Genomic DNA, 24210 nt, shown 5'->3' on the forward strand with positions numbered 1-24210 from the left:
ACAGGGTTTTTTTGTTTGTTTAGCTATATTTGGCATCATTTTGGTTTACAATACCTGCTTCAATTCTTACTTTTTTACAGCAGTTACAGCATTCTTTTATTTTTAATTGGTTTGAATTTTTTAGAGACACTTTCCCCAAGATAAGTAACTATATTTTCATCTGTGCTTTAAAGCTACACCTGAGCGATTCCTGCTACCACCACATCAAGAGGATTAGGACAAGGTCCATTTAGTTTGCTATCAGATAACTTTTGTAGGTGAAATCATAAAAACATTCTGTCATTAATTTTGGTTGATACACTTGGTTATCTATGTAAATTGTACAGTTGAATCAAGTAAATCCAGCAGTATTCAGATTATTGTGGGACGTTTACCTAAATATTCCTTGGTTAGTTGCAAGAATGTAGCCACTTTATAGTTGCTTTAATAGCATCACCTGCATACGGAACCAGCCTTGTACCGAGTGCGGTAACAGAGGACAGCTTCTGCCATTTACTTTATTGGTGAATGAATAGACTTAACAGGATCCTTAGCCAAAAAGTCAAAGCAGGTTGCTGTTACTTGAGTATCACATTTTCTGTTTTCATGATAGAGTGTTTAAAGTGAGGGGAAGAAGGCATCCTGTCAGTTGAAAAAAATAGAAAGTCCGTGTCGTACATGCCATACATGTATGCATCATGCATTCTGTATGTACATGTCATAGCTTCCATAATTGCTGTACTCCTGTGGATGTTGACTGTGTGTTGCAGCATTCCTGGCAACTTGGTGGTGTTGGTTAGAAAGTATTATTAAAAGGATGATCATCCGTTTAATCCTTGTACACATTTCTTGCGGGAGGGGGTAGGAATCAACTGATGGATGGCACAGAGATATCCTGGCACCCCTGCCAAGACAGAGGTTTATGTGTGGGAGGGACAGACAGACCAGGGGGTCGAGAGAATGTGTTGTGTGCAGAGCTCGTGGAGACGACGATGGGGATAAGCACAAAGCACAGGCCTGCAGGGTGGGGAGCCAGCAGGAGCGCCCCGGGAGCAGCGCTGGCTGCCTGCACAGACTCTCCCCCACCTTGTTCCAAACTGCAGCTGTAACTGTCAAGTGGACCGTGCAGCCGCCGTCTTTTCGGGAGGTTCAGAGGATGAGTCAGGGGCCTGAGGCTGTAAAACACACAAAGACACAAAATGGGGTTCTAACTTCCCAGGGGCTGCAGCAGCAAACTTATCTTCTATATGCTTTTCAAGTGCCTAGAACTTCAAATGGAAGTACTGAGATCATAATCCTCCACTGAAAATTAGGGTCACATTGCTGAGGAAAACCCTGAATGGGTGGGCATTCTGTGTCAGATCTTGTGGCCTCAGATTAACAGAGAGGCTCTAGGGCAGCTCATTACAATCAAGAACATAGGTGTCTAAGTAGAGAATGACAGCTGAGGGGATGATCAGTGGAACCAGGAAGGACTAGTGCCAGCAAATGTGTCCCTCAGAAGTATGACTACATTGTCCCTTCTCTTCTTGGTGACAGAACTGAAGCCTTGGTCTTTGCAGAACACCAAACTGAATATTACTTTTAGAATTAAACACACACAAGATTGCTAAATGCTTTAGTGCAGCTAGAACCTGGATGCAAGGAAGCCCCAGGAGGAACAACTGGTAGCAGGTTTTTTTAGTCAATATTATTTTATATTAGTTTCTGGTGTACACATAGTGGTTAGATAATCATATACTTTACAAAGTGATTCCCCCAGTATTTCCATTATCTACCTGACACCATAGATAGTTATTACAGTATTATTGACTGTATTCCCTATGCTGTACTTTACTTCCCTGTGACTATTTTGTAACTACCAATTTGTACTTCTTAATCTCTTCACCTTTTTCACCCAGTCACCCAAACCCCTCCCCTCTGATAACCACCAGTCTGTTCTCTGTATCTATGAGTCTGTTTCAATTTTGTTTGTTTATTTACTTTGTTCTTTATATCCCACATATAAGTGAAATCATATGGTACTTGTCTTTCTCTGATTGACTTATTTCACTTAACATAATACCCTCTAGGTCCATTCATACAGTCCCATATGGTAAGATTTCATTCTTTTTTATGGCCAAGTAATATGTAAAATTGAACAATATAAGGTACATATGCACTATGTAAGACTGGGGAAAATAAATGACAAGAAAACATTAGTGTAACAAAGTGTACTCTAACCTCATCAGATAACACAGTAAACTTTTCATGTTTATAAAATAAATGAACATGTTGGGCATCCTAGGACATGCCTGTAATTGCTGTATAAAGTCACAGAAATTCAGTGAATATACTGATATTGTAAAATGTCGGTACCAAGTAATGGGGCAAAATCTCTTACCACAAAGGTCTGGTAACATTTCAAAAATAACCTCCCATTTGGAAAATGTTTTAAATGAGCAAGTAATTTTTTTACCATTTTATTTAAGAGATGGAAAGCCATGTGATTCCTCTGAATTTGGGTTAAATATAGCTAATCACAGGCAGCCACGGGGTCCCAGGCAACTAAGGAGAAAAGCTTCTGCTGATCTGGTGCAAGTGACCTTTCTTTCTGCAGAGTCCCTGTGGCCACCCAGCAAGTACTGGGTTCCCAACTAGGTGGGTCGCTGTGTGAAACCAAGAGGAAAGAAAAACTAACATCCCAGAACACAGGCTAACTTGAGGGGATATAAAGGGAATGAAAAATGGTCAGAGGGAGCCAAAAAGTTCACACACACACACACACACACACACACACACACACACACACACACACCCCACGCAGGAGTCTACCAACTTCATGTGGCCTTCCAAGATGAAGCCAGGGTGTGTAGAAAACTGAGAAGCACAGACTATTAAAAGAACGGGAAAGTCATTGTTCTAGTCCTGTGCCCAGGGACTAGAAGAGCACCGAGGACTCTGACTTGGAGCAGTACCGATTAGCACATGGTTATAACAAAGACATTGAGAATGTTGGTTTTGGAGCTTGGATGGGAAGTTATAAAATAAGTGCATCCTGTCAATTATAGAAAAATATCTCAAGGTATAAGGCATTTGAAGAGGAAGAGGGAGAAGGCAAAACAAGGCCTGCTTTGTGCATGGCCTGTCTGTGTTTGCAGGCAGCTTTGTTCAGGACTGACGGGGGTTCTTCCCTGCGCCTGTGCAGTATGCACCGTCATTCCTTCCTTGTGGCTCTGCCATTATGTTAGCTCTCAACTTGCTACTTAGAGGTACCTTTTCTCAAGCCAACAATTAGCAATGGCCTTGTTGCATTTAGTTCTAAATCTGTGGCAGATAGAAAGGAAATGACTAAAAGGTAATGCTGGGCTAAAAGATAATGTTTAGCTCTCTACCCACAAAGCAGATGTTCTTTGTACTACTTGGAATGGACTAGTTTGTGCCCACAGAGCCAAATGCTTTGTGTTTGCCAAGTGCAGAGGAGCTCTGAATCACGGTGGAGGAAGAATTCTTCAGGGCTTGTTTCTTCCTTCTGGATTCTCCTACTGGCTGATGAAAATTTTAGAATACTCTAGAGGTGGTGACTGAATTCCTAATCATGAAATAACATGCAGAGTAAGAGTGTGTAACAAGAAGCGACCTGAGCACACACTCTTGGGCCCAGCCGCTATGAGGAGGCAGAATGGGAACCCATGATGGATACTATGTTAGTGATCATTCTCCAGAGAAACAGAACCCATAGGATGTATATATGTATATATAGAAGAAGATTTATTATAAGAAATTGACTCACGAAACTGTGGAAGCTGACAAGTCCCAAGATCTGCAGGGTGAGTCAGCAATCCAGAGACTCAGGAGAGCCGGTGGTGTAGCTCCTGTCCAAATGCCAGCGGGCTTGAGACCCAGGAAGAGCTGAGATTTCAGCTCGAGTCTGAAAGCAGGAAGCAGCCGATGTCCTGGTTCAAAGGCTGTCATGCACGAGGAATTCTCTTACTCAGAAGAAGGTCAGCCTTTTTATTCTATTCATTCCTTCAACTGATTGGATAAGGCCTACATTAGGGAGACCAATCTCCTTTACTCAGTCTGCCTATTTACATGTTAATCTCATCCAAAAACACCCATACAGAAACACCCAGAGTAACGTTTGGCCAAATATCTGGGCACCTCAGGACCAGTGGTGACACATGCAGTTAACCATCACAGATCCTGAAAAGGAGAGGACGACCAGGTGGGTGCAATTTCAAGGAAATGGTCCTGATCCATGCAGTGCCCTGACAGGACAGCACAGAATCTGAGGAGTGCAACACTACTACCCACTCAAGCTAGTTTAACTAGAAAATGTTTATTAAAGCTTGTAGATAGCTCATAGAACTTCTGGGAGGATGAGGCTCGCAGCCAGAATGATGCCTAGGCCATACGGCGAGACTGAGCCAGGGACACCCTACGCCCTCCTGCACTGAGTCAGGGCAGCTTGCACTGCTGTCTCCAACCAGATTCCTCCTCTGTGGTCTCTTTGGTCAGAAAAAACAACTGCTGCTTTCTGTTGCTGTCTTCCTAATCAGAACCCCGCATGAAGGCATCAGGGTAACAGAGCCGAAGTCCATCCCTGCTTCCTAGCTACCAGGAGGGCTGGGAAAATAAGTTTCTGGCTTCTGCCTTAGGCCAGTTGTGTGACATGGGAACGTACTCAAATGGAGAGAAGGCGTTCAGAAGATGCTGGGTTGTACACCAAAACTCATCTTGCATGCTACCCATCCTTCCGGTCTCAGCTTCCATTTCATCTCTCCCAAGAAGCATCCCGCAGTGAACTGAGGAAGCCATAATCAGGGCCAATACCCACGCAGTGTAGCCAGTGTCCCGCCCACTCGACAGTATGGCTCATGGGTACCCCGTGTAAGGCTTTTATATCATCCCTATTCCACCTCTATCTCTAGGATACTTTCAGATCTTTTTATTTTGTGTATATTTGTTTTTGCTAATAAACTCCAGACCTCATTAGTCTCCTCTTAGCTATGTTTTTAAAATCTGTTTTACCCACTTTTATCCTTCTTGTTCTCTGGCACATGGGTTGGTCCTAACTACCCCTACCCCGCAAAAAACTGTAAACTCCTTAAAACAAGAGCCATATCTTTTTTCTTTTTAAAAAATCTCGCACAGTACCTCCTATCATACTAAACACGCACACTGACCGGCCAGGGAGCAAGCCTGAAACCCAGACATGTGCCCTTGACTGGGAATTGAACCCTCGACCTTTCGGTGCCTGGTCCAATGCTTTAACCACTGAACCACACTGGCCAGGGCGGAGCTCCATTTTTAATGTCATTTATTTTAATTCATTTAAACTCAAAAGTTTTTAAAATTTTGATCTTTATTGTTGATAGTATTACAGATTTCCTCCCTCTTTTTCCCCCCTTGCATCCCACTCCCCACTTCCCATCCTACCCCATGCCTTCACCACCCTATTGTCTGTGTCCATGGGCAGTGCATATAGTATGCATATAAGTTCTTTGGTTAATCTCTTCCTGCCCCCCTCCCCCTTTCCCTCTGCGATTTGCCAGTCTGTTCGATGTTTCCATGTCTCTGGTACTATTTTATTCATCATTTTGTTGTGTTCATTAGATTCCACATACAAGTGAGGTCATGTGATATTTGTCTTTCTCTGACTGGCTTATTTTGCTCAGCTTTATGTGCCCACATGTGGCCAGTGTTTTCCCTATTGGACAGTGCAGTATTAGGAGATGGTTCTTTTCACTCTGGCATTTATTCATTTAACACACTTTTATTGATACTTGCTGGCTCTAGGTACCAGCCTAGGCCTTAAGGTTATAAAAATTTATTTTAAAAAATGAGACCTTTTACTCTTGAGCACACCAGATACTATGGAGCAGTGGTCAGTGTGTGGTGTGGACCACCAGGACCAGTCTTCAGGTGTAAGTGCCTGCACGCTAAGCTCCCTCCACCTTTGTTTTCATGCAGTTCAAGCAACCAGGTCATTCTTACCACAGCATTTGCAGGTCTGCCTGTGCCCCTCTGTCTGTCTGGGTCCTGTGTATCCTTCAGGCCCGAGCCTCAGTGACATGTCCTCAAAAGACCTTCCCTGAGCATCCCACTGAAAGTAGGTTCCCCCTCCATTATACTCTCCTGTGGTACTCAGTTTCCCTTTGAGGCACTTCTCCTAATTTGTAATTATACTTAGTATTCATTTAATATCTAAAGCTGAAAGCTCCTCAGGGTAAGGGGTCTGATCACCACTGTCTGCCCACATAATGGGCCTACAATGAATGCTGACAGAAATGGTAATAAGGGAGGAGCAGTGTCAGTGTAGACAGTGGGGGATGGACTCTAACCCAGTTTGGGGAGGGTTTGGGGAGTCAGAAGCAGTTTCTCAAATAAATTTAAACTAGGACTTTTAAAGTATGAATAGGAATTAGCAACATGAAAGTAAAGTCGTAGAAAGGCATTTCCTACAGAGATGAGAAGTGGAAGGAAGGTAGGGAGAGAGGGAGTGTGGATAGTGTCTGGGGGCCTGTGGGCAGTGTGTGGGGATCAGGTGGGGCCTGATTGTGGATGACCTTGAAATATATCTCATAGGTCAGGAGTTGGCAGATTTTTTTTTCTTTGAAGGGCCAAAAGAAGTTAAGGCTTTGTGGGCCATGTGGTCTCCATCAAAACTTCTGAATACCGCCATCGCAATGCAAAAACAGCCTTAGACAGTGTTTAAATGATTAGGTGTGAGTGTATTTCAATAAAACTTTATTTATAGACACCACAGTTTGAATTCCAGATAATTCTCATGTGGTGTGAGCTATTTTTTATATTTTTAAAAATCATTTAAGTTTATAAACCATTCTCACCTAATTGACCATACAAAAATAGGCAGCTGGCCACATCTGGCCCTGGACCATATCTGGTGGGGCACTAAAGGGTTTCAAGGCAGAGAGGAAGTGGTCAGGTCAGTATTTCAAATCGCTTCCTCTGGCTTCTGTGGGATTTCAAGGGTCAGATCTGAGGACAGTGGCAGTTTCTGTGAAGAGGCTGAGTGGTACTCTGGGTGACAGATGACAAGTGCCTGAAGTAAGGTATTGCTAACAAGGATGGGAAAGAGAGGCTTGCTCTGAGGCATATTTTGGAATTAAAATCAGCAGAACTTGGTGATGGATATGCAGTGTAAGGAGTAAAAGAATGATGTTCCAGCTTCGATTTAGTAATTAGGTGCCACAGCTCAGCAGGATCCCCAAGCTCTCACTGGCCAACAGAGGAACATAGGGCATCTTAATGCATATTTAGGTCTGGGGCCATTTATAGGATCTTTTTTTTATCTGCAAAATGAGAGTAGTAGTATAGTAAATAGTGACTCACCTAGTTATAAGATTACTCCCGTGGTACAAATAATTTTGTTTGTTATTGAACGGATAACCTAATTCTAAGTTTTACTCTAGAAAAAAATGATACCACAATGGGAAATTTCTATAACTTCTGCTCAATATTTCTGTGAACCTAAAACTGCTCTAAAAAATGAAATCTATTTTTAAAACATGAACTAGTTCTAGTGCTGTGGAACTGGAGGACTGTTCACAATATACCATCATATGAATAAAGCAAATGGCAAAACAACAAATGATACCCTAGTGGTCTGTAATAATTCCTAGTTATATTGACATTTTTTCATGTCCAGTCACACCAAAAGAAGTAGCTAAATAATATCTTCCTGTTGGTAGCAGTGAAAACAATACCAGGTGTTAGACCAGTGGAATCAGACCAAACCTTGGTTCAGCAACCTTGGCACTTGAATTCTGGCAGAGAAAGAATTCAGAGCCAAGACTCAAACTGTAAGTAGAAGTTTCTTCAGAAAATCACAGAGGTAGAGAAATTGAGCTGTAGGAGAAATGGGTTCAGGAAACAAGTTACAGAGGCAAAAGAATGGCCCTTGGAGCTTAGGAGAAAGAGAGAAAGGTAAAGTGCCTAGGAGGAAGAGGAGGAGGAGAGAAAAAATGTGGGCAAGCTCCCAGAGGGAGAGCACACTGAGTCCTCCATCCTAAGGATTTTTAAGTGTAGAGATTTTAGGGGAGGATCTCAATAGAATATTCATTAGCTTTCCAGAAGTGTCCTTTCAGGGTCGTGGTCTCTACTGATTGGTCGGCACTAGGGCAGGGGGTCATTAGTCAATGCAGCTGGTCCTTATGTCAGCCATGACGTCACTTGTATGGTTTTGCTGCTTTTCTGGACTTGAAGTTGAAACACAACTGAGACCTAGATGTTATCCCTAGGGGTTAATGCTTAAGAGAGTGGTCATTCAAGGGCCCACATGGGAGTCACATGAGGCCACTCTTGGGCCCCTTGTTCCTCCTCTAAAGGGGTGTACCACATGACTTACGACACGCCAGGGGAGGAAAGGTCAGGGGAGAGTTCCAGCTGCATGACCAGCGATTTGAAAGGTCAGGGGCTCTAAACCACATGACCAACAATATGATAGGGGAGGAAAGGTTACCATGGGGTCCAGGTCCTTGCTTTTCCAGTTTTGTCCATTGCTAGGCACCCGGTGCTTTCTGCCCTGGTGACCCTCCGTACCTGGCCTATCGACCTTGCTTTGCTCATGTGTGTCTAACTCCCTACCACATTTCAAAGTATACAACTGCAGAATATAAACTAGGCTTCCTTTATTAGAAAAAATTGAAGTGGTAGACTTGACGACATTGATTTCAGTAGAACTTTTCTTTCTGTTTATTCAGGAATCCTTTAGCTTTTTCCAAATCTCAGCTGCTTTTGCCACCCCAGCAAACAGTGAAGAGAGAGCAGAAATCTTGTAACCCCAATTGTTGGTAAATGTTGCATTACCATAAAATTGTGTAAATCATCAGTGCAGCCCTACAGTAAGCCACCCTCCCACTTGCCCTGTTGTAGAGGATTCTGCTATGTGAATATTAATGAAAGCTGAGTTAATTTATGTTATAACTTTGAGTACCTCCTGGGGACAAGGAAGACTGAGTTAAATAAGAAAACAGAGGTGATCCAAGATGGCAGCTGATTGAATAGAAGCTACACTGACATTCTCCCAGGACCAAACTGGAATTACAGCTAAAATACAGAAAACCCACCCTGAATAATCAACTGCAACTGAAGACTAGCTGGGGAGTACCCTCATAACAAGGATGAAAAGTGGAGACCCCATAGAGACTGGTAGGAAGTGCAGAGGTACTAAAGAGCTGGCTGGGCTTCCACAGGGAGCAGCTGAAGGTCCAGAGAGATATCTCAGCTGTGGGGATTCCCACTGAGAACTCTGGGGTCTAAACCCCAAGCTGTGCTCCCCAGCCCACAGCACCAGAACTGAGAAAGGTACCCACATAACACCTGGCTGTGAAAAGCAGCAGGGTTTCTGTCTACCAGGGAGAGACAGCTGGAAATGCAGGCACCATCTTAAAGGGCCAATACACAAAATCTCATGTGCAGTCACTCATCATGGGCTCCAGCAGAGGGAAGGCAGAGTGTACTAGAGCAGTGTGAGGAGAATCAGGGGAACTGGCTGGGGGAAGAGATCTCAGCGGGTACCTGTCTCGACCCCTGTGCTAAGTCATTCCCCATATAGCAGAGTACATCTTTCTCAGGGAGACACTTAGCTTCCAAGCAGCTTTTGCCTGGGGGGAAAGATTTCCCTACCCTCCTGGAAAACCTCTAGCCCCACCCCATGGAGTTTCTACAGCCAGAGGCTCCTTAAGAGACTGAGAACAATCAGCCACCCCACACTTTGGAGTTTCTACAGCCCGAGGCTCATTAAGAGACTGAATAACAGCTTCTGGGTGCTTTGAGTCTGCCTGATTTTCTTCTGGACAAAGTACTTGGAAAAGCAGACCTTGGTGAACATCTTGGCCCTGTCAAAACATATCCAGCCCCAGCAGAGGAAACCAGAAGCTGTGGAGTGTGGAAAACTTCCAACAGGGTACTCAAGACCAGTCACAAACAGCGTCTGATATTGGCCTGCACCAGAGACCATCCAAAAGATTGTGAGTTTTAGCAGATCTACGTAATCAAACAGGCAGCCAAAATGGGGGGACAAAAAAACAAGCCCTAAATAAAAGAACAAAAGAATTCTCCAGAAGAAGAGCTAAATGAAATGGAGGCAAGCATTCTATCAGATATAGAGTTCAGAATACTGATCATAAAGATGCTCAGCAGCATGAAAAAAGATACAGAAACTATGAAGAAAATTAAGAATGACATAGCAGAAATTTTAAAAAAACATTGGAAGAATGAACAACAGATTAGGGGAAGCTGAGGATCAGATTAGCAAATTAGAGGACAGGGTAAAAAAAAAAATCACTCAGAGAACCAGAAAGAAAAAACAAAAACAGGAGGACAGTTTAAGGAAGCTGTGGGACAACGTGAAATGTAACAATATTCACATCATAGGAGTGCTAGAAGAGGTAGAAATTAAGCAAGGATTAGAGAACCTGTTTGAAGAAATAATGGCAGAAAATTTCCCTAACGTGGTGAAGGAAAAAGTAGCACAAGTTCAGGAAGCACAGAGAGTCCTAAGCAAGAAAAACCCAAAGAGGCCTATGCCCAGACACATCATAATTAAAATGCAAAAAAATCAAGCAAAGAGAATCTTTTTTTTTTTTTTAAGTATATCTTTATTGATTTCAGTGAGAGGAAAGGAGAAGGAGAGAGAGATAGAAACATCAATGATGAGAGAGTCATTGATCTGCTGCCTAGCCCGCAACCTGGGCATGTGCCCTGACCGTGAATCAAACCCCGATCGCCTGGATCCTAGGTCGATGCTCAACTGCTGAGCCATGCCCGGCCGGGCAAGCAAAGAGAATCTTAAAGGCAGCAAGAGAAAAGCAACCTGTTACCTACAAAGGAGCTCCCATAAGGCTGTCAGTTCACTTCTCATTAGAAGCTCTACAAGCCAGAAGGCAATGGCATGAAGTACTCAAGGTAATGCAAAACAAGGATCTGAAACAAAGAATACTCTATCCAGCAAGGCTATCATTCAAAATAGATGGTGAAATAAAGAGCTTTCCAGACAAAAAAAAAAAAAAAAAGCTAAAGGAATTTATCACCACCAAACCAGCATTGCAAGAAATGTTAAAGGGACTGCTGTAATAAGAAGTTAAAATAGAGAGAATGAGAAACATAGGCACAAAGAAATAAAATGGCAATAGATAAGTACTTATCAATAATAATCTTAAATATAAATGGGTTAAATCTCCCAATCAAAAGACATAAGGTAGCTGAATGGATAATAAAACAGCACCCAAATATATGCTGTCTACAAGAGACCCACCTCAGAGCAAGACTCACACAGGCTGGAAAAAACAACAACAACGAACTTCTGGAGGACTTTAAAAGAGAGATCAACAGCAATAGTCATAGTAAGGGAGTAACATCCCACTGATTTTACTGGATAGATCTTCCAGACAAAAAATCAACAGGGAAACAGTGACTCTAAATGACACAATCAGATGGATTTAATTAATATTTACAGAACATTCCACTCCAAAGCTGCAGAATAGGCATTCTCTTCAAGTGCACATGGAACATTCTCAAAGACAGACCACATGTTAGTACACAAAACAAGTCTCTACAAATTCAAGAAGACTGAAATCATATCAAGCATCTTCTTGGACATTTACACCATGGAATACTATGCAGCTGTAAAAATGAAGGATCCCTTATCCTTTGAGACAGCATGGTGGGATCTGGAGAGTGTTATGCTAAGGGACATAAGCCAGTCATAGAAAGACAAGTGTCACATGATATTACTCATATGTGGAATCTAATGAACAAAATAAACCTATGAACAAAATAGATCCAGAGACATAGAAGCATGGAACAGACCAATGAATCTCAGGGGGAAGGGTGCGTGGGTGGGTGGGGAGAGGTTGACATAAGAATTTATATGCATATATGCATAATCCATGGACACAGACAATAGTGGGGTGAAGGCCTGGGGGGAGGGGTACAGGGTGTAGGGGTTCAATGAGGAGGAAGAGGGGATATTTGTAATACTTTCTACAATAAAGATAAGTTTAAAAAAAATAAACAAACAAAAAAACACATGTGTAGGGTACATCCTGCAAATCTACATTGAGGTGACAATGATAAGATTGGAGGGAATTGACTAAATGGGTTTTGTCATGTTATATCCTTGATTTTCATGATGCTGATTTTACCATTCTGTTGGCATCAGTTTTCTCCTTCTATAGTATGAAGTAGCCAAGTTGTTTCTGTAGCACTTATATTTTTTTCTCTGCAAGGTTTTGAGACATTTATTTAGTACAGATCTATAGTCCCTAGGTCTATTGTTCTTTAGCTGTTTTTTTACGGTCATCTAGTCCAGAAATGTATTAAGTCAGTATGTAAAAAAGTGGGTGAGAAAATGATTGACTAGCTGAAGTTTGTAATATTGAAAAGGTTGTTTCAGTGTCATAAGATAGTTGGCAAGTTACAAAGGTAGAGGTTCTCAAAGCAAAAGAAATTCTTCTCAATGTGGTTGCCCCAGTTGTGGAAGAGCTTTTGTTACCAAGCACCTAAGGAAAAGTTTACTGGAGCAGGATGCACTTCTGGTCATTCTGGAATATAGTCCTTTCATTGATGTCTGTTGTGTTGCTGGGGTCTGGTCCACCGTCATCTCTTCCTGGGTTGTTACAGAGGTCTTTTAACTGGACGCTCAGTCTTCAGTCTCACCTCTCCCCTAGTCTGTCCTTCCTTCAGGGATGGGGAGCCTTCTTTCTGCCAAGGGCCATTTGGATATTTATAACATCATTCTCGAACTATACAGAATTTTCAACTTAAAAATTAGCCTGCTATATTTGGCCAAACTTTTAACTCACCCCTAATGTGATTGCTGGAACTGCTTCTCTTTGGTGAGGCCTTGGCAGGGCCAGACCAAATTTCTTGGGCCACATATGGCCTATTGGCTGGATGTTCCCCACCCTGTCCTAGAGCCAGATGTTTCAGTAATGTAAGTTTGATTTCCATTTCCCTGTTTAAAACTTTTATGACTTCCCATTGCCCTTGGGATAAAGAATGATCTTTTTAGATGGCTTCTAAAGCCTTGAATGATTTGGCCCCTGCTTGCCTCATTAACCTTGTCTCCCACTGAGCCTCCGATCCCTCACACTCTTCATCCAGCTTTTAGAACCTGTATATGTTTCTCAAGAAGCAATGCTTTTTCTTGCCTCTGAGCCTTTGCATATGCTGTTTCATCAGTGCCTCCTTCATGTCTGTACCAAGCGTCCCTCAAGCATAGCTTATGTACTCACTTTTCTTCACCGCTGTAGTTTGCACAATCCTCACAGTTCTAGGCATAGAGTAGCAGCTTAGTCAATATCGCTTGCATCAATAAATGAAAATGGAATGAGTTCATTTCATTTGAATGTGTTAACATTAATTTGGATCTGTCCATTTCCCACATTCATTATTTTTTTTCTTGCCAATATTACTGATTCAACTTCATTTATCTTTTCAAACATGTACTTCTTTTTTTCTTCTAACCTTCTCTCCTCTCACTCTTGGGTTCTCCCTTTTAATGATATTTTGGACTATGTTTGGGTCTAGTCTTCATGATTACCAGCACAGCGATCCTGGGCTGCTCATATCCTTCTGTAGTAGCTTGAGCTTATTCAGGCTGTGTTTGCAGGCAATACCTGGAAGGGTAAAGAGTATTGTGTTTGCTGTACAATGTCTTCAAGGGATAGAATTTTTATCTCAGTTATTTGTTGGCATGAGCAGGGAGGATTGAAGAGAAAGCAGTTTGTGAGGGTCACTGGTTATGAATAGAATAGGAAATCATGTAAAATAAAAATGAATTTCTAAGAAGAAAATTTCCCCTGGTTAAAATTATTCGTATTTTTGTTGTAGATTTTCTTATCGTATCACACTTTCCACCTCCTATAGCACTGACAGCAGAATCGCTGAAGTAGCCCAATTAATAGCCGATGCTCTGTATTGCTTTTTCTCTTCCAGAGGTTACGCTGAAGGTCCATATCAGCGATGCCAGCACCCACCAGCCTGTCCCAGATGCCCTCATCGAGATTTTCACCAACCAGGTCTCCATCGCCACTGGCACCTCAGGAACAGATGGTGTCGCCTTCATCAAGTTCCAGTATAAACTGGGCAGTCAGTTAATCGTCACCGCCACAAAGCACGCCTATGTGCCAAACTCTGCCCCATGGAAGCCCATTCGATTACCCGGTAAGGTGCTCTTAGCCTTTCTCTAGAACAGAGTTCATGGTCAGGCTAATGATAGAGTCAGACACAGAAATGATTTTGAAAGGGGCAATCTGGGAATCAGGAAAATATTTGCTTAGTCTCTGCTTTACCCTGTGGGCCCTCTTATGTGAGAAAGATGGGATCAGGTATGAAGGCGGTTGGAGCCCCACATTTTATATGAACCATGGAGTCAAAGCCTTAGAGTGTCTGCTCACTTTTGCAGTGTTCCATTCTGTACCTTATTGATTATAACAAGCAGAGCTTCTTTGCTCTGCTTCCTGGGCCTTAGAGCAAAGCTGGCCAAAGATGAGGGGAGCCTAGCCTGTGTGGCTCAGTGGTTGAGCGTTGACCTATGAACCAGGAGGTCATGGTTCAGTTCCCAGTCAGGGCACATGCCTGGGTTGCCGGCTCCATCCCGTGCAGGAGGCAGCCAATCAATGACTCTCATCATTGGTGTTTCTATCTCTCTCTTCCTCTCCCTTCCTATCTCTGAAATCAATTTTTAAAAAAACTACAAAGATGAGGGGAGTCATGGTGAGACAGTCTTTCTCACCTCTTACCTGCTAAGGGAAAACACTCGTGTGTTTCCTCTCTCTCGGTACTGTACTTCACTTTGGGCACTTCTGATTTCCAAACGTGTGGATTTCTTTCCACATGTTGAGCATTTCTCAGATTCTGAGATACCAGCTGGGTGTCCTGCAACTGAACTAAATTCTGACACTATCTACTTGGAGATAGTGTCAAAGCCCCCAGGTTAAGGGCTCAGCCCCATGACACTGCCTCCCTATTCCCTCACCCCCACACCCTCTGTCCCCCACACACCAGTTCAGAAAGTCCAGGTCATCAGCTGTGCTTCTGACTGACTGGCTGTGGATGAAAGGTTCCCACAGCCTCTTGGGGGTTGACTAATTTACTAGAATGGTTCACAGAACTCAAAGAAATAGTTTACTTACTAGGTTTCTTGTTTATTACAAACACTATTAAAGAAACAGTGAGCTTGCAGAGATGCATAGGGCAAGGTATGTGGAAGGAGCAAAGAACTTTCATGCTCTCCAGATGTTCAACCCTTCCAATACCTCCACATGTTCACCAATCCTGAAGCTCTCCAAACCTGCCCTTTTGGGGTTTTTGAAGGCTTCAGTACATAAACATGATTGATTAAATCTTTGGCTGTGGGTGATTTATTCAACCTCCAGCCCCTTCCCTTCTTGGAGGTCAGGGGTTGGGGCTGAAAGTTTCAACCTTCTTATTGGTGGTTGGTTCCTGTGGCAGCCAGCTCCCATCCTTAAGTTATCTATGGGCTTTCCAAAAATCAGTATATTAACATAAACTCCAGCACGGTTGAAAGGCGCTTATTATGAATAACAAAAGATACCTTTATAGCTCTCATCACTTAGAAAATTCCAAGGGTTTAGAAGCTCTGTACTCAGAATGGAGACCAAGACCAAATACATTTCTTATTTTAAATCACAATATCACTTTACCATTCACTACTTCGAAGTAGTTGGTCCACCACAGGGGGCAAGAATGACACCTGATAGCTTGAGATAGGGTAGTTGGGGAGCAGCAGTTAGGTCTCGTCTGTCCCCTCCCCAAAGGCTCCATCTAGCATGTGGACCACATCATATGTTTGCCCATTAGGTGAGCAACAAGGATGGGCTGACGGCTGGTGGAGATGCTGCCAGGGGAGTGGGGGGAGTGTGGGTTTTGGACACCAACTGACCTGGGTTCTGGCTCCAGCTTGTGCTTGCATCCCTCTAGCTTTGATGCCAATCTCTGTAAAAATGGAGCTAGTACCACACCATAGAGTTGTTCTGATTAAAAAGTAGTGAACATATGTAAACTAGCTTACAATGCCTAAAACACAATAGGTGCTCCATAAATATGTAGCACCCAGCACAGTGCCTAGCAAAACACCCATGTTAGTGCTCATCTCTGTGCCGCAGAACACTGGACACACTCCATCAAGGTCCCTGCTGCCTCTGGGGACACGTGGCGGGTAAGTGTGGCTGTTCCTGGCTTTCAAAGCTCTGGTGTCTACCCTTATTCACAAAGTTCCCTGTAGTTCACTTTACATTTATTAAGTATCTACTGTGGGCCAGGCACTGCTCTGGGCACTGAGAATAGAGATCTAGAGACACAGAACTTGCTCCCAGAAGTTTATAATTTAGTTGTGAAGTCAGCAACAGAAGCCATTTTCACCTAAGGAGATAAATGCTGATAGATTCGTATGTATATGTATGTAGGGGTGTTGGGGAGGACTGCTAACCAGCCTAGGTGAGTGAATGAAGGCTTCCTGGAAGGGGTGAGAGGGTAGCGGAGTCTTGAGGATGAATAGATATTAGCACCAGGAGGGGCTTATAAAATCACAGATGCCAGGACTCAACCATTCAAGCGGGGAGCTTGAGCCAGTAATCTGCATTTTAACAAACAATTCCGCCCCTTCTTATGGATAACAGTTTTCACTAAAGGTTGAGACCAATGTTTTGTGAGCTATGGAAAGTGATATAGATACAACTGAGATATCAGTTAGGGAAATTTTAGGAAAAAGGGGGTAAATCTGAGAAATATTTAGCAGTCAAAATCCAGAAAGCCTTGCGGAATGGACGGGAGGGAGGTAAGCAGAAAGACGAATTAGAATAAATATAAGTTGTATCTCACAGTGGGTTTCTGGCTGGTGATAGAGCAGATAGAACAGATGGGTGATGGGATTGGGAGACTTGCCACACCGCGGTTCCCCAAAGTTGACTGAATTGATGCCATAGGTTAAAAGAAATCCCCTTCCTCCTTTCGGTGTGCATCCCTCTCCCCAAGCTTGGGGTAAGGCAAGATACATGGAGGTGCCACTGGTGGGCAGGTAGGGGAGAAAGGAGGACAGGATGAGTGTTGGGGTCATAGTTGATGTTGAGTTTAGTGTAGGTTGGATTTCAGCTGCCTGTGGAATGCCAAATGTGTTCAGCCTTTAGTTTGGAGTGCAAGGGGTTTGGAGGTATTGGTATCGTTTGGGGTTATTAGCAATCTCGTGGTAAGAATCTCCTGAAGAGTGGAGAGGAGTGGGTCTGGACAGAACCCTGAAAGGGCCGACAAAGTAGGAAAGATGAGGTTTGTTAGGTTCTAAAGAAAATGTTCGACCTCCCCCACTTTTTACAGCGGAAAGCATCCTGAGAAGTTTAAACAGCCTCCGGACACCAGGCTCCACCTTTGCTGGGAGAGCAGCGGCACAAAGCACAGCTGACTCTTGTTAATCACGTTAGTCAGGTTCTGTAAAGTCGAGTGAACACTTCTGGGGGAAATGCAGGGCTAGGTTCCTGTGGGCCTCGGATCACAGCATTTTCATCAACTGATCAGTGTATCCCCTTGTATTATGTGTGTTTCTGTTTAAGGACACATTATTTAATATATATTATCGGTTTATTAACAGTGAATTCACGGCCAACAGCACTGTAACTCATACCTGAACAAAGCTTGCCCAACATGTATTTTCTTCGTAAGGCCCATCACGGTCTTCTGCCCTTCCGAAGCCTAGACAGCACTTCAGCACTACACTTGGGGGATGTTTTACATGGTGGAATCAACCAACAAGAGTACAAGCATATAGAACACTTGGCCCCGAATAGATCACAAAAAAAGGATGCCTACAGCATGAGTGCTAAAACAAGAAGGCAGAGTGTCGCCGTGTTTGACCTGAGTTGGGAATGTGCATGTCAGGAGACCCGAATCTTTGACCACTCTGAACTTGCATATATATAAAGCATCATGAGTATTGATTTGGGGATTGCAAATAAATTTGAGTGGGCTCATTCACAAATACAGAACCCACAAATAATGAGGATCAGCTGTATTTACATGTATTCATTTTGACTTTGTAAACATGGTCATTTGAGAAAAAGCAGCCATTCCTCTAGTGTCCATTGTCTCAAATGAGTCAAATAATGGGAAGAGTGTAGTTTAATTGAAAGAGTTTTGGACTAGGCACGAAGATACCTGGTTCTCACTGTCCTCGCCCCACACATGTGGGCCTATCATGGCTTTCTGAGCCCATGTATCTCATTTCCAACCTAAATTAATAAGACAGGAGTTTCCAGGGACCCTCCCATGTCTTTGATTAGTTTTCTCTGGTTGCCTTGTCAATATAGGAAAGATTCTCTTAACTAGACTCTAACAGAAAGCATGGCCAATATTTAGACCAGCCTGTTGTGAAAAGCAGAGCGAACTGTTTCTTGCTGTCATGCATAATTCTGGAGGCCAACACTAACACTTCCGGTATTCCAGATAATTGGGGGAGCAACAGAGAAAAGTTGGGAGCTTCTTCTAAAATAATATGTTGAAACTGAAAAAAAAAAGTGCTTTCTTTACTGCATGTGTACACATGGCTTTGTTTGAATAAGCACACGTAAGAGATTTTTGGAATGGATTTATAATTTCATCCTTGACTAGTTCCTGGAGGATATATATTTTTTTCTCTTTTAAGGAAGGAGGTATAGGTTGGAGAGGGTGGATCCATCTTGGCAAACAGTGAAACAAATTTAGCTATGTAAAATGTAACCCATCAACTAGGGACTATAATTCCACATCTTAATTATTTTCATCTCCATAGTGATTGTGCAATGGACCTTTTGCAGTGGTCCAGGACTGTTGCAGTGGCCACTGGCTAGCTCAATCTGCCCCCTCACACCACTCTCTATTTTACTGAGCATTAAGTGTGTGTGTATATATATTGTGCTATACATCTGCCTAAAGTCCTTTGGTGTCCTCAGGATAGAGCTCAGACTAAACACAACTGACAGGCCCTCCTCCCCAGCCGCTTCTCCCTTACATATGTCAGGGTCTCATCATCCTGAGCAATTTGTTATTTGTGCAGCAGTCTGACTTTTTACCCTCTCTGTGTTTGTCTACCATTGTTCTCTCGGCAAGCCTGCCTTCTGTCCTTTAATGCCCAGCATGGTTGTTTGCTGCTGCATGAAATCTTCCTGCCTTTCCCAGGGAGAAGTAAATGTTCCTTTCTCTCTGCTTATCAAAAAGCACACATCTCTTTGGTGTGATGAGTACCTCCAGACATCAGTCAGCATGTCCTCTATGGTGGTAAAATACCATCTATCAGCAGATCTGAGCACCTCTCTGCCACCTCCCTCCTGCGCGTGGAGGGCAGGGAGTGCAACACCGCCGGAGCTTCGAGGGGAGAGGTTTCCTGCAGGCAAAGCAGCCTGACCCCTTCTCGCTGGCACTAGGTACCCTTTCCCACTGGGTGAAGCGTCACTGTTAAAGAAGGTTAAGTTTTCCTTTGAAGTGGTTTTGTGAGATTTATCCCAGTTAGGGTTCCTCCCGCTAGCCCTGACTCACAGGTGTTACCCGATCGTCCCTCCCCCAAACTGGTGTGGATTTTTCTCCCAGCTTTGAGCTCCAAGGTGGATTCTTTTTTTATCTTTCTAAAATTTTTTTATTGTTGACACTATTACAGATATCCCTCATTTTCACCTTTGCCCACCTCCATGCGGCCTCCATACCCCTCCTCTGGCCTTCACCACACTGTTGTCGGTTTCCATGGGCTATGCATATACTTTGGCTAATCTCTACTTTCTTTTATCCAGGATTTTTTTTTTCTTAATTCTTTTTTTATTTTGTATTTGGAATATAATTCATATACCATAAAATGCACCATTTTGAAGTGTGCAATTCACAAGATTATATAACCATCACCACTGTCTAATCCCAGAATATTTTCTTCACTCTCAAACTACCCATACCCATTAGCATCGGCTTGCTATTTCTCACTCCCTTTAGCCCCTGGCATCCACTAATCTCCTCTTTGTCACTATGGACATTGCAGATAAATGGAATCCTATAATATGTGGCCTTTTGGGTCTGGCTTCCTTCACTTAGCATAATGTTTTCAAGGTCCATTCATGTTGTAGCCTGAATCAGTACTTTATTCCTTTTTATGGGTGAACAATATTCCATTGTGTGAATAGACCACATTTTGTTTTTCTTTTCATCGGTTGATGGATCTCGGGTTGTTTCTACTTTGGGGCTGCTATGGATATTTATGTGCAGGTTTTTGTGGGAAATGAGAATATATGTTCACACACACACACACACACACACACACACACACACACACACACACACACACACACCTAGGAGTGGAATTGCTGGCTCACATCCTAACTCTGTGTTTAATTTTTTGAGGATGTGCTACGCTGTTCTCCATAGCACCATGGTGCCTTCTTAGCTTTCTCGGGGTACTTGCTGCATCCTGTGTGTCATACAGCTATTTTATATGTTTCCTGGCTTCTTCTAATATATAGCCCTTGAAGGCACACATTGCCCCCAGTGTTGATCTTTTCCACACATATAGCACTGGGCCTTGTACATAGCAATAGCTAAATAAATTGACTGTGTAGAGGGGTCACATCCAAGGTCAGCTGACTGGTTCCCTCTGGCACTACTAAGAGCCAATTGTGCTAAGTAACTGATAGTCTTAGCACTTTATATTTCTGGTTCCTAATATTTTTCCTGAAATATTTTTTATCTCTCTAGGCCTTACTTCCCTCCTCTTTAAACTCAGAGACTTGGACTTTGAATATGAGTTCTTGGAGCCTGGTGGTTGAGAACAGACTCCAGAGTTCAAATGCCGGCTCCAGTATTTACCAGCTGCAGGATCTTGGACAAGTTAATTCCTTATCTATAAATGCATTTCCTTACTTGTCAAATGGGTATAAAACTACTGCATACAGTTGTTTTGAGATTTAAATAAATTACCAAAATTAAAGCACTTAGAATAATGTCTGACCTGTTGGGAAGGGTCCAGTAATGTTAGCCCTTATTATTATTGCATAATATATTTGTTTTCTTTTAAATTCATGTTTTACCCAGAGACTTGTAGGCTTTGTGAATCTTTTAGTTGTAAGTCCAGGAGGCACTTAATTTTAAAATAGCACAATTTCTATCATCTTATTAGTTTCCAGAATAGGGGGACTATTCTTTTACTGTCAGGCACACATTAACCTAAGCACATATTTTTGAAGGCTTTCCTAATGTTAATATCTAATGTTATATATTTTACATTTGTATAGTGTGTACATTGTAACTTTTTATATATTTCAATATGAAGAGGTTCAGATGCTTTACTAAAACCTTTTAATGAATAAGAAATAGTTGACTATTGTAGAGTAAACCGTTGTTATACAAGCAGTTATAGTGACGTGGTGAAAGTCTTGTTAATCATACTTAAAGGAAAAACTGTTTCCTTTCTCTCACACTTCTGACACCAAATGAGTGGCTTTTTTCTTCAACCAATCAATTCTCTGGACACTGATGGGATGTCCTACAATTCAAGTCAGTTCTGACATTAACTGTTAACTGTTAATTAAGTCAATTCAGCACACACCTCATGGGTTAAGGGCTCAGTCCCACAAGATTGCCCCCACTTCAGACATAGTCCCAGGTTGCCTCCTGAACTTCTGACTGACCAGCTAAAACCAGGGGTTTCCATTGACCCCCCCTTCAGATTCAGTAATTTGCTAGAATGGCTCACAGAGCTCAGGGAAACATTTAACTTACCTTTGCCAGTCTATTATAAAGGATATTGTAAAGAGTACAGATGAACAGCCAGCTGAAGAGGACATGGGGTGAGATCTGGAAGGGTTCTGAGCAGAGGAGTTTCTGTCCCTATGGAGTTGGGGTGCATCTCCATCCTGGCACATAAAGGTATTCATCAGCCCAGAGCACCCCAAACCCCATACTTTTGGGATTTTCATGGAGCCTTCATCATGTAAGTGTGATCAATCATTGACTCAATCTCCATCCCTTCTCCTTTTCCCAGAGGATGGCGAGTGGGGCTGAAAATTCCAAGCTTCTAACCATGGCTTCATCTTTCCGGCCAGCAGCCCCAATCAAGGAGCCCACTTAGAGCCACCTCAATAGAACCAAAGATACTCCTATCACCACCACCCTCCCCCCACTCAAGAAATGACAAGGGATTTAGGAGCTCTATGTCAGGAACCAGGGGCAGAGACGAAATATATTATTTACCTCACAGTACAAAAAATCAATATTGTTGATTGACTTGAAATCAGCGAATACAAAAATTAGAGTGGGCATTTTGATTTAAATGTCAGAATTCCCTTACATCCATTTTTGTTTCTACAGTGTTTTCTTCGCTGAGCCTTGGCCTGCTTCCAGAACGATCCGCTACTCTAATGGTTTATGAAGATGTTGTCCAAATAGTCTCAGGATTCCAAGGTATGTTAAATATTTAAAAAGAGAACTGACAGCAACTTTTGGGCTGACTACTCAAATCTTATGAGGGACTGCTTATGTCAGGTAGTGATGGCAGTGAATTTATCCAAAGCTGGGACATACCATTCATTGTCCCTACCAGTGCACAACACATTTGAATTTGGGTTGAACTATCCGTTGGCTGTGATGTTGTTTCTTGTAGGCCCAGCTGCTAAAGATTGAGAGAAAAGAAGGGGCTCCATCACTCTGTCCATACCACACCTCTCTCATCCCTAAGGCATGGAGTATTCACCTCATGAGGTGAGAGCCAGGACCCTGCCTGGGCTCACTGATCAGTGGACAGGGTCACTCTCAAAAGAATTGTAAGCATTCGAGCACACAGAGTTCCAGTTTTGCAAGATGAAAAGGTTCTAGAGATCTGTCGCACGACAATATAAATATGCTTAACACTACCCAACTGTACATTTAAAAATGATTAGGATGGTAAATTAATGTTACAGGTTTTTTACCACAATAAAACCTCCTCCCCTAACAAAAAAAGGAAAGAAGTTCATGAGCACTTGAGTGCGGCTTTTCCCTCTCAGTTTAATCCTTGTCATGTGCAGCGATGTGGTGTAAACATGACCTCACCCCTCTGACCTCTCTGGCAGAGACTCAGAGAGAGCTCGAGGGTCTAGGGACTTTCCCTTTGGTTGGTGTTGGGGTTGGAATTGGGAATAACACTTGTGTCATATGTATTTCAGTGATGAGGTGCCACCTAAATCATGGGCCTTGAGAATGCTATTTCCTGGATTTTAATGCTTCACAAGATTAGTTTTTTATTTATTTTTGTATTTTAATACCATTTTACACTAATAATTCTTCACCTAACCACGTTCATGTGCTGTCAGCAGATGAGCTGAACTCATTCTTTTTTTATTGAGTAGCTGTGAGAATACGCAAAAAGGCGGACATGTAGCCTCTGTTCTTAGAAGATGGCTTTGAAGAGAAATTAAGTAGATGTGTCTAGCAGCATATGTAACTCGAGTTTGGGAGAGAGAACAGTGAAAGCCATGAGTTACCATTTTTTCCCTCCCCCTCAGAGAGCAGACCTAGGCCTTAGTCCACAGCTTCCATTCACATTAGAACCACACTGTGGCCTAAGCCCATTGACCTTGCTACCTCTAATTTTTCTTTGATTAGCTTTGCTACTGTTGTTTCACTACTAAAAAAATCATGGCTTTCCTTTTTTGCCCAGTTTTATTACGATATAATTGACATATAAGCTTGTATTAGTTTTAGGTATACAACATAATGATTTGTGCATGTTTATGCTGTGAAATGATCACTACAGTAAGTCTAGTTAACACCAATCACACACATAGTTAGTTACTAATGTTTTTTCTTGTGATGAGAACTTTTAAGATCTATTCTCCTAAAAAATTTCCTATGTACAATACAGTTTGATTAACTATGGTCACCAAGCTGTACATTACATCCCCAGGACTTGCTTATTTTATAACTGGATGTTTGTATCCTTTGACCCCCTTTGTCCATTTTGCCCACCATCACCCCCTGCCTCTGGCAACCACCAATCTGTTCCCTGTGTCTGTGAGTTTGGTGTGTTTTATTTTTGATTCCACATATAAGTGACATTATACAGTATTTGTCTTTCTCTGTCTGACTTATTTTATTTAGCATAATGCCCTCAGAGTCCATCCATGTTGTCACAGATAGCAGGATTTCCTTCTCTTTATGGCTGAGTAATACTCCATTGTATATATACACCACAGTTTCTTTATCTAGTCATCCATGGAAGGG

At 42.5% G+C, this 24210-nt stretch overlaps 1 protein-coding gene across 3 annotated transcripts in view; it reads left to right on the top strand.

Annotated features, from left to right (window-relative positions):
• The window catches only part of FAM171A1 (family with sequence similarity 171 member A1), a 125678-nt gene that overhangs the window by 60710 nt on the left and 40758 nt on the right, over nt 1–24210 (top strand). For all 3 annotated transcript variants that reach the window (XM_087825066.1, XM_087825073.1, XM_087825067.1), the window contains exons 2-3: nt 13927–14154; nt 22321–22413. In XM_087825066.1, coding sequence (XP_087681192.1) covers nt 13927–14154; nt 22321–22413 — 321 coding nt within the window. The remainder of the gene's footprint in view (nt 1–13926; nt 14155–22320; nt 22414–24210) is intronic.

This window comes from Miniopterus natalensis, chromosome 1 (assembly GCF_054644295.1).
Source record: "Miniopterus natalensis isolate mMinNat1 chromosome 1, mMinNat1.hap1, whole genome shotgun sequence".
NCBI classification, from domain to species: domain Eukaryota; kingdom Metazoa; phylum Chordata; class Mammalia; order Chiroptera; family Miniopteridae; genus Miniopterus; species Miniopterus natalensis.